The following is a 10,011-nucleotide window of genomic DNA, read 5'->3' as shown; positions in this document are numbered from 1 at the left end:
GGTAACAATGGCAAGGTACTCTTGGATAACATTCTTCCTTCTCTCTGCCCTTTTCCTTCAGACAGAGCAGACAGGTATGGGTTTTGTTTTGTTGGACCTTTAATTCTGATTTGTGCTTCTGGTTTTCTAAAAACACCAGTAATTTTGTACCTCGTATAATGTTTACTTTGTAGCACAGAGTGACGTCACTGAAAACAGTCTGTTCCTTATTTTCTTTACATTTCTGCTCTTTATTTCATGCAGCTAAGTGAAAACTGCTGTAGGCTAATGGGGTAATGTAGTTTTGAAGTACCATCATTTATGCCAGGGTAATATTTTGTCTTTCCTTTCAATTTTTAGAGTGAACCAGATATTAAAGAGAATTTTATTTTATATTTCTAGTTGCTGCTGAAATAAAAATAAGAGAGTCCTATGAAAGAGGCCTATGAAAGAGAAATAAAAATAAGAGGTCCTATGCTTGTTATAGCTTGAAGAAATTTATGTTTCTGTATCAATCCTCCATGGTTTATCAAAAATAAGGAGGAGCCAGGCAAGGAAGAAAAAGGTGGTGTTCTCTTAAGAAGGTCAGAACACCCTGCAGAAGTTCACTGCCAGCTGTGCTGGATGTGGCAGAATCACTGCACAGCAGAAACGTGTGCTGGGGGTCAGATAGCATTTAAAGTGCAGAACAGAGTCATGAAGCTTTTCCTTTTTTAATATCATGTGCAAGTTTGTTGCTTATGGGGTATCCTTCAAAAAGGTAACTAAACATCTGTACACAGTTTCAGAATAATTTTGCTATTCCTCTCACTTTTCCCAGATCTGTGATTATTGATTGTTTCAACCAGCAGTGTTGCCCCCCCCCCAAACTGTATAAAAGAGACAAAACCCCAAATATTCCCTGCCCCAACACATTTACTTTCCAAGCACAGAAGAACTGACAAACACGTGCTGGCACACATGGTCACGTATTGATTCATGTGGAAGCACCAGCTGCCCAGCTGGCAGGCAGTTTCTGATGGAGGTATCATTTGCAAAGAAGAGTTTTAAGATCTGTTAACTCTCATGTCTCTGGTCTCTCCTCCTCTTTACTCAAATCCAAAATATTGCAGTGTCTTCCACATAAACAGTGGTATGTGATATAGCTCTCTTAACTACCAGCATTGCTGAGGGGTAGCTTTTATTTATTCTCTTTGAGAGAGAATTTATTGAGAACTCGGCCATGTCATGGCTCTGCTGCTCAGCAAAAAAAAAAAAAATTGCCATGAACTAAGACTGAAGAGCATCAGTTTGGATCCACCATCATAACTTAATACAACTAATAGTCACTTCTACCAATGAGTCTGAAACCCCTATGCAGTCTCCCAAAACATTTTATAATGATGTTTTTCCCCTTTCCCTGGCTGTGGCACTGCACTCTGCCCTGCATGTCTCATGTAGTAAAGTAATGTGCCAGGAAGGGCTTCAAATTCACCCTGCTTGGGGGGAAGTCAGGCATTCCCCAAAAGTAAAAGGTCACAACTCCTCAGCTGAATTTGGGCTAAGACAGAAGAGCTCTTTAAGTTCTATGGAAGTTCTATGTGTCAGAAACTCCAAATCAACCAAAATTATTTATCTTAAAAAAGAAGGTCAAAGTATTTAAGGAAATGAATCTAAGTACTTACATAGGTGTTTTGTCATACCATGTTCCAGTGTTTATATCAGCTAATGATGCAAACAGTGTTATCAAGAGACAGAGGCGTGCCAGCTCCCTATTTCTGGAGGAGGTCCTTCAAGGCAGCTTGGAAAGAGAATGCCTGGAAGAGAGATGTACACAGGAAGAAGCAAGAGAAGTGTTTGAAAATGATGAAATGCTTGTAAGTATTTTGTTTTCCTGCATGCACAATAAAAACTACTGCCTTGATCCTTTACTTAAGAAACACAAGACTGCTTCATTTCTTTGGATTTCTCTCCATGTGAAATCTTTGCATTTGCAATCTCAGCAGGTGGCAAGCAGGTGTCTTCCATGGTCAAAATGGAAATGAGGAGGTCAGCTCTGATATTTTTCAAGTCCTCTCCTGAAAATGATGTGTCATGCTCCTTATGTTACTAAATCACATGGTTGTTGTCCCATCCTGACCACACACAGAAATGCAGCTTCAGTATCCCTTAGGGACCAGGAGGGGCAAAGAGGTGTTGGTCAGCAGAAGAGCATCTGAAGGGCAGCACAAAGGAATTCCAGCCACTCCAGCTAGTAAATTGGCTTCATCAGGGCCCATCTCAAATGCCTCTGTGCAAGTGCATGCAGTATGGGGAATAAATGAGAGGAGTTAGAGTTGTGCGAGTCACTGGAACAGGTTGCCCAGAGAAGGTGTGGATAACCCATCCCTGGAAGGGTTCAAGGCCAGCTGGATGGGGCTTTGAGCAGCCTGGTCTAGTGGAAGGTGTCCCTGCTCACGGCAGGAGATTGGAACTAGATGATTTTTAAGGTCCTTTCCAACCCAAACCATTCTGTGATTTTATGACTGGGACAGAGGGAATCAATGCACCAGCAAGTAGTGGGACCTATAGATAGAAGCTCACTTGGAGAGTAGCTGCAAATTCCCTTGCACAAGAGGCTCTCTGGACATGTACAGATGGATGCTGTGCTCTTTAATGGGACTCTGGGTGGAGTTTTGTTTGCAGGGAAAGTAGAGGAAGCAGCTGTAGGGCTGCCTATGGGTAGCCATGGTTCTTTGGGGAAGGAAGGGGTGGGCAGAGGTGTCCCTTTGGGGAAAGCATCAGGGCCAGCTGCAGTAGCCAGGGAAATGCAGGGCACATGGTGGTGGTGACCAGTGGTGGTGCCCTGCAGCTCTGCTCTGTGCTGATTGCTCTGCCTCCAGCAGCACCTGTGGGGGCCAAGTGGGGTGGGACAGGATGGGGTCACTTCCCATGCTGCTGCACACCAGAGAGACAATAGCCAGCCAGTTTTTTCAGGAAACTGTATTGTTAAAGGATCCAGCTGTTCCTCTCTCGCCTGTGAAGTGCTTCTTTTCCTTTACAGCTTCTTAAGAAACAATAAAATAAGCAGAAGGCAAAGCCCCTCCCTTCTCATGCATATTTTGCTAGCAGGGCAGAAATCATAGGTGTGCAACTTTGTAAACATTAAACCGTTGTATTCTCTCATTACATGTTTTTGGTTTAGCAAAATATATATGGCATATTACATTACTTGAGAATTAAAATCTAATTTCCTTCTTTATTTTTTTTTATCCAGAAAATGTTTTGGGATATCTACTATGGTAAGCTGGCCTCTTGCTTTCTCTCCTTCATAGTACTGTCACATTATGAACATTATGATTCAGTCTAATACTGGTTTTCTATGAGTTTGTTCTATGAGAAACGAACAGTCTCTGTTTATCATGTCTGCAGTAAAGCAGAAGGAAAATTCTTGATGTGAAATGATTTTTAAAAAGTAATATATAGGAAAAACTATTTAAAGCTGCAAAAATAATAAAAGTGGAAGGTGAGTAAAGGTTATCCCCGTAAATAGGCTACTTCTTTTCCTGAATCTAAAGCTGTTCTGAAACATGAGACAGTATGTTTTGCTGATACAACAGAGCAGCACAGTTTTACCAGCAAAATCTCCCAAATACAGAATTAGCACTTAAACCTGAGTGAGATAAATAGGTATTAAAAGCTACTGAGTTGTCTAAAAACTCTGCACACTGGGATTGCATCATTCCCTGTCAGGTGCCAAGGTGAGAAACAAATCTGTAGAAGCTGAGAGCCTGATGTAATTAATGTCAGCTGAACATGGAGCCTGTGGCACCAGCTTATGGTGACTATGCCCTATTCCCTCCCTTTTTTCTGTATGCTTCATCCGAAGTTTTTCTCTTGTTTTTAACTTAGCTATTATTAATTTCCAATCTTAGGTTTAAAGAGTGGATAAGGAGGTGGCAAAACCAGCAGTCAGTAATAATTTTCTGCACAAGCCACTAAACCACTGAGTCCTGGGAATCATTGCATAGAAGAATCCCATCAGTGCTATAAATGTTAAGAAGAATGATGCTAAATATCTGGCATTTTATTACTTCTGTGAGGGAGGGATTAATTTCTAATTTGAGTCATTGGATATTTGGACTAAGCATGTCATGCAGGCTTCCTCTCTAGCCTAGGAGGAGAGAAAGGCAACCAGTTCAGAATGGTCCCTGCAAACAAGCTTAGCCACAATCAGGATACCTTACCCATTTCAGCCTCAGGGGTGGCTTTCTTGCTGTAATTAAAAGCCATGTTTTCTGTCTTCTTCCTAAAGAACAGCAGTGTGTGTTTCCTTCTTTGTGATGTTTCTCTAACATTTTGAAGAGTGGCTTCTTTCCTCCTCACTAATCAACCACAATTTTTCATCCTGTCTTCCAACAACCTCATTTTCTAAACCTCTGTTATGCATGTTGCTTTCCCCCAAAAGTCCAGGGTGCAGTGGATAAATCTTCATTGTGAGTAAAAGAGGGCTGGGGAGAAAGGCTGAGCACCTACCTAACTGCTGGGAAACCCACAAGCTCTGTTTCATACTGCTCCACCTTTGTCCCTTCAAGTCAAAACTGATGTGGTGGCATCTGCTGGATGTCTGCTGTTGGGGCACTTTGAGGTCACACTTGTTGCAGCTGTTCCTGTAGAGGGTTCCTGATCCTCTTCTATCAACAGTAGAAACTTAGCCATTGACATCACTCTCTTTAAACATCACCTTCCAAAAGTCTTGTGCATGTCTTATAACAGTCTGCTCACTTAATGACAATGTCATTGGAGACATTTCTATTCTGTGATGTTCACTGATTCCCCCTAGGTCCCTTATCCTATAATATGATTAGATTTAAAGGGTTTGAATTATTTGATCCTGAAAAATGTATGTTGGTTTTTACTTACCACCTTTTTGTATTGCTGGGTGCTTCCATTTTAATAATTCCAGTAGCCTTTCAATAACAGAAATCAGGCCATTTTCTCTATACTTCCTTGAATCTTCTCTTTCCTCCTTTAATAAAGCTAGGTGCTGGATTTATTTTCGTCCCAGCATGCATTTCAGAGGCTTGAATCCATCTAGCTGCTTCAGGCTGCAGGGGCAACCCTTCCCTAGCTCCAGCTCCTCAATTCTGCCTGCTCACTGTGTAGGTGAGATCCCCCTAATTCACCCAAAACGCCTCCCTGGAGGCCTACATTGTCCTTGGATGTGCTGGTGGCATCTGACTGCAGATGCGTTGAAGGTGGTAACTCTTTCAGCCAGTATTTTAGTACATCTAACACTCAAAGATATGTGTGTCCACAGCCTAATCAGATAGTGATTGGTGTTTTTTTCCCAGTAGCAGGCACAGTTTTCACTTTTCCATCCCTGAAATCATCTAGGGCAGCTTGCTGACTGAGTTAACCTCTGTGACAGTGTTAATTTTTAGAAAGGTTGGACTACATGTCCCAGGTTAGGCTTTTCTGGCTTGCTTACTGATAGCCTATGCCTACAATAAGTAGTTGTTACTTGGAGCATGTTTTCAAATTGTTTAGGAGCTTGAAGGGAAACTGGCAGCTCTGCCTGGTGCTTCACTCATAGTGAGGACACCCTCTCATTTCAATGTTCAGTTCATCAGAAAGATTAGACTTGCTAGTGTCTGAGCTGCTGTATAATAATTGTGCAGATATATAAAAGTTACATTTCCTCCTATTTTGATGTTGTTTGCTGTACTCTTGCTACATAATTTTGATGCCAGATTTTTCTATCCAGTGCATATCAATCTAACATGGGAGACCTAAAACACCTGTCTCATATCACATTTGTAACAAAGCAGGAACTGTAACTCAGTCCTTTTCTCTGAATCCTCAGAGCATCCATTGTCCAGAAGAAGACTCTGCCTCTGGGCAGCTCCCAGCCTCTCTGACAGGGGCTCCGAGAGTGTCTCTGGAAGCAGACTTGAGCTAAAATAACCCCTGAGGAGCAGCTCAGTGACACTTAGCCCATTTCCTTCCAAACTGCTCTCACGACACTTCTCTGAGCAGCTCATGTGCCAAAAAGGGGGCTGTGTAATTTGGGATCAGTGGTGGTGACTCCTCCCTCTCCATTTCTTCAGGTGGCAGGAGGTGCTCCTCGAGCCCCTGCCAGCACAACGGCGTGTGTGAGGACAGCATCCGTGGCTACACCTGCACCTGTGCCGAGGGCTACGAGGGAGAGAACTGTGCTTTCGGTAAGGCATTGCCCCCCTTCTGAAAAGCCCCATCTCCTCCTGTCACAGGGTCTCCCCATGAAACCATACGCAGCTACCCCATTATGCCAGTTCCCATGTTTGTGGTTAGAACACACAGTTCTTGGCAGAGCAGGGGTGATGTGTGCTGCCTGTCCACAGAACATCATGGCATCCTGAGGTTACACAGGCTGTCCCTGCGCCCTGAGCCTCCCTTCTCTGGGGATGCGGCAAAAGGGCTGAAACCAAACCACCTCACGGGTAGACCCCAAAGCCAGCCCAGCCACTGCCACCTGCACTGCCTGACTGCTTGTCCTGCTGGGGTCCCTGGTGTGTGGCTTGAAGGACCAAAGCTGCAGTGCCAGAGTGGCTTCCCAGGCACCCTGGGGCCTCTGAGGCCACACACACCCACAAGACAGTCCCTCAGGACAGAAGGACTCCAGAAAACAAACGGTTTCCAGTGGAAGTGAGAAGCATTAAGTAAAACAGATGCTTTCTGGCACAGGAAAACCCTGGGCCAGATACTACATTTTTACATCTGCCAGGTTCTTCTTTCCAGCCCTTACATCAGTATTTCTGCTGGTTCAGAGGTCCCCTGGGATGGGAGACGCCCTGGCTGCAGCAAGGCAGGGTCATTTTCTGTGTAAGGGGTGTGACTGTGACCAGCTTCTGTGGGAGCACAGAAGGTGACACAGCTTGGACCAGTGCTGGGAACTAGATCATCTCAGTGTGAGCCTTAGGCAGCCATGTTATACGAGATTTTTTGCTACCTATGAGCTAGATCAAATAGCTGTTGTTTTGTGCTAAAGATTTAGGTGTTTGCCAAGCTATGGAAAATTGAGCATGTTTCAAAGTTCATACTCCCTTTCTTTTTTTCAAATCTTTGGTGGCTGATCATTTAAACGAGTGTGCAAAATGAGAGCTATGCGTTTTTTATTTCTCAAAACTAGAAACTTTAGTTGCCTTCTTCCTCAAGCAAAACTTGTCTTCTTAACATGTGCAACAGCTCCCCTCGCTGCAGGTACTTGGTGTTTTGCTTAAAAACCCATGGAATCCTTCCATGGATTCACATGGAAGGCCCAGTTTGACCCATGGGCTGATGCTCTCCAGAAGTCAAAGGTGCAATGTCTGGTGCAGGGAGGGGCAGGGGGGAGCAGAGTTTGCAGTGAGTCTGTGAATGCTGCAGAGAATCAGCTCTCTCCAATTTCTGCATAACAAGGGAAAAAAAACCACCCAGTGGTAAATGCTATCAAGCCAGAGTCCCTACCCTCCTCCACACAAAGTGAATAAGAAAAAAACCAGAGGACTCGTGCTGTGAAAGAATACTCCAGGTGAACTGTTGCCAATGTTTTTCCTCTGCTTGTTCTGTTTAGCTAAAAATGAATGTCACCACCAAGCAAAGGTAGGATGTGATCACTTCTGCTACCCAGGAAGTAATTCCTATCACTGTTCCTGTGCTGATGGCTATGAGCTTGGGAAGGATAAAAAACAGTGCATCGCATTAGGTAGGTGTGAGCATGGAAGTACAGGGGGCATCTCTTCAGGGCTGGGGTGGGCAGGCCACCATCTGACATCCACATGTGATCAGCATGCTTCAAGCCTAAAGTGATGAGAATATTGCTGGGTAGAAAAAGAAGGAATCTAGGGACCACCACCCAAGATGCCAAATGGTAAAAGAAGCACTATTTGACTGGAGTAATTAAATATGAATCAGCAGAAAGGATTTGCTTCACTCTACATTTCTCTCACTGGACCACATTTTCCACTCCCATGTTTGGTAAAGAGTAATTCTGCTGAACACCTGTTTGCTTAGGAATTAGATTCAGTTGATTCCCATCAGGCAACCAACAGTCTGATAAATGAAGGGAAACATTTGCTGCCATATTAATTAGCTTGAAGCAGTAGTCCTTTTCATTTCTCCAGTCTCCTACTAGGTATCTCATTCAATCTCATCCCCTTACAAAGTAGGTCTACTAAAAACACAGAAGTATACTTAGACGTGTATCTGTATTAGCACAGGTGGGGCAGCCAAATCAGAGCTCAGCTGTAGAGCCATGCTTTTGGTGGTGATAGACTGATGTCCACACTGTGCACACTTCAGTGCTTTACATCAAAGTGGCTTAGTTCAATCCTGCGGACTAAGCACCCAACAGCTTTGAGAACAGGTCATGTGTGCTCCTGGAAGGCGTCCTGTGGTTTAGCTTCACCTGAACAGAACCCAGTCTGTGGGACCCAAGCCCAAAGCAACCGGAAGTGTGACAAATGCAGATTTGTTTGGGTGATCCAACTGAAAAGTGTGTGTGTTGTTTGAACCAGATGAGAAAGGCACATATGCCCCAAGAGTGACAGCTGTAACAAGGACCAGCCAGGACGCACCATGTCTAGACTGGGCGACAGCCATTAGGTATTTGACACAATTTGAATACAGGACACAAAGATGAAAAAGCAAGCTGTGCTGATGGTTGGCTGGAGAGGAAGCCTCATTTCATTAGTGACAGGCACAGTGACACCTGGTCACTACAAGCCTAACGCAGTGACCCAAAATGTTCAGCCCATTGCTAAACTATTACGACTACAATTGCCAAACAAATTATTCCACTTTTCACCAGCTTAGAAATTGTCATTCTCCTTTTTCTTTCTGCAAAAACAGAACCCCAAAGTAAAAAAAACCAAGGTGGAACAAGATGGCATTTGCAGGTATTAGCTATCTTGAAATGATACAGCCTGAAGTTTTGATTTTTTTTTAATTCATTTGGTAGATGCATGTGCATGTGGCAGACTTCAAGACAGTGATAACCTTATACATGAAACCAGGAAGAAAAGTGATGAAAGATTTCCTTGGCAGGTATTCCTAGCAATTCATGAAACCTATCACTTACCCCCACATGCACAGTGCAGTCTATTGTCTTTTTGCATTTTCTTAGGTACTACTGCTAAACTCAGAAGGGAAAGGCTTCTGTGGAGGAGTGTTGCTAAAAAGTAACTTCGTGTTGACCACAGCGGAGTGTGCCCTTCTGCACTCCTATTTTGAAATCAGGGTTGGTGCTGGTAGGTGATCCAACACATTTTCTCTTGCTGCAGGGCATTTCAGTATTGACAAGCTAAATTTTAAAACACCTTACTAAACTTCTTGCTGCATAAAAATATTGTTAAAGGAAACAAATATGCTATCATTTCATGTATGCACCTCAGTAAAGTATCTGAGCTAGAACTACTGCTGCCCCATGCTCCCCTATACAAGGCAAGCAGAGGCAACCGCCTCTCAAGCACAGTTCAGAACTCAGCACCCAGGGACCTGCTAAACATGGTGGATTTGGTGGTAGCTTTAGTTTCATGCCAAAATTCACATCAACGTTGGGTATTCGTCCTTACTGCTGAAATTATGCATACCCCTACACGGCATTAAAAAGCTGCCAGTGTATTATTCCTCATTTCCCTTTATTGCAGCAGTTTCGATGAAGAGCGCCTTTAGTTACCCTGCTGCACGTGTTTCTCAGCACAACCAGGCAGCTTGCATGCAGCTTTCAGGTCTCTGATAAACTACTCCTAAGAGCACTGAAATGTCATTGCTTCACAGGGCCTAATGGAACAAGTGGAACTGGAAAGATAATGCAAGTTAGCGAGAAGCACGTACACATCCGGTATGACGAAGACACTGGTGAGAACAACATTGCATTACTACAGCTTCAAGAGCACGTTGAGTGTGACAACTACCACCTCCCTGTGTGCATCCCTGAAAGAGACTTTGCAGAACATGTTTTAATTCCAAAACTGGCTGGGACAGTCAGTGGCTGGAGAATGGAAGGTGATGAACTTCAAGGTGAAGAGCTGCAGGTTTCCTACCTTCCTGCTG

At 43.8% G+C, this 10,011-nt stretch overlaps 1 protein-coding gene across 1 annotated transcript in view; it reads left to right on the top strand.

Annotated features, from left to right (window-relative positions):
* The first annotated feature begins 6 nt into the window (after positions 1-6).
* The window catches only part of PROZ (protein Z, vitamin K dependent plasma glycoprotein), a 10,423-nt gene continuing 418 nt past the window's right edge, over positions 7-10,011 (top strand). The window contains exons 1-8 of the mRNA XM_017736989.1: positions 7-74; positions 1,672-1,835; positions 3,215-3,239; positions 6,048-6,161; positions 7,532-7,663; positions 8,918-9,003; positions 9,083-9,206; positions 9,736-10,007. Of these exons, the coding sequence (XP_017592478.1) occupies positions 8-74; positions 1,672-1,835; positions 3,215-3,239; positions 6,048-6,161; positions 7,532-7,663; positions 8,918-9,003; positions 9,083-9,206; positions 9,736-10,007 (984 nt within the window). The 5' untranslated portion in view covers position 7. The remainder of the gene's footprint in view (positions 75-1,671; positions 1,836-3,214; positions 3,240-6,047; positions 6,162-7,531; positions 7,664-8,917; positions 9,004-9,082; positions 9,207-9,735; positions 10,008-10,011) is intronic.

Source organism: Corvus brachyrhynchos, unplaced genomic scaffold (assembly GCF_000691975.1).
Source record: "Corvus brachyrhynchos isolate BGI_N302 unplaced genomic scaffold, ASM69197v1 scaffold83, whole genome shotgun sequence".
NCBI lineage: Eukaryota > Metazoa > Chordata > Aves > Passeriformes > Corvidae > Corvus > Corvus brachyrhynchos.
This window is presented reverse-complemented; position numbering and strand designations above follow the sequence as displayed.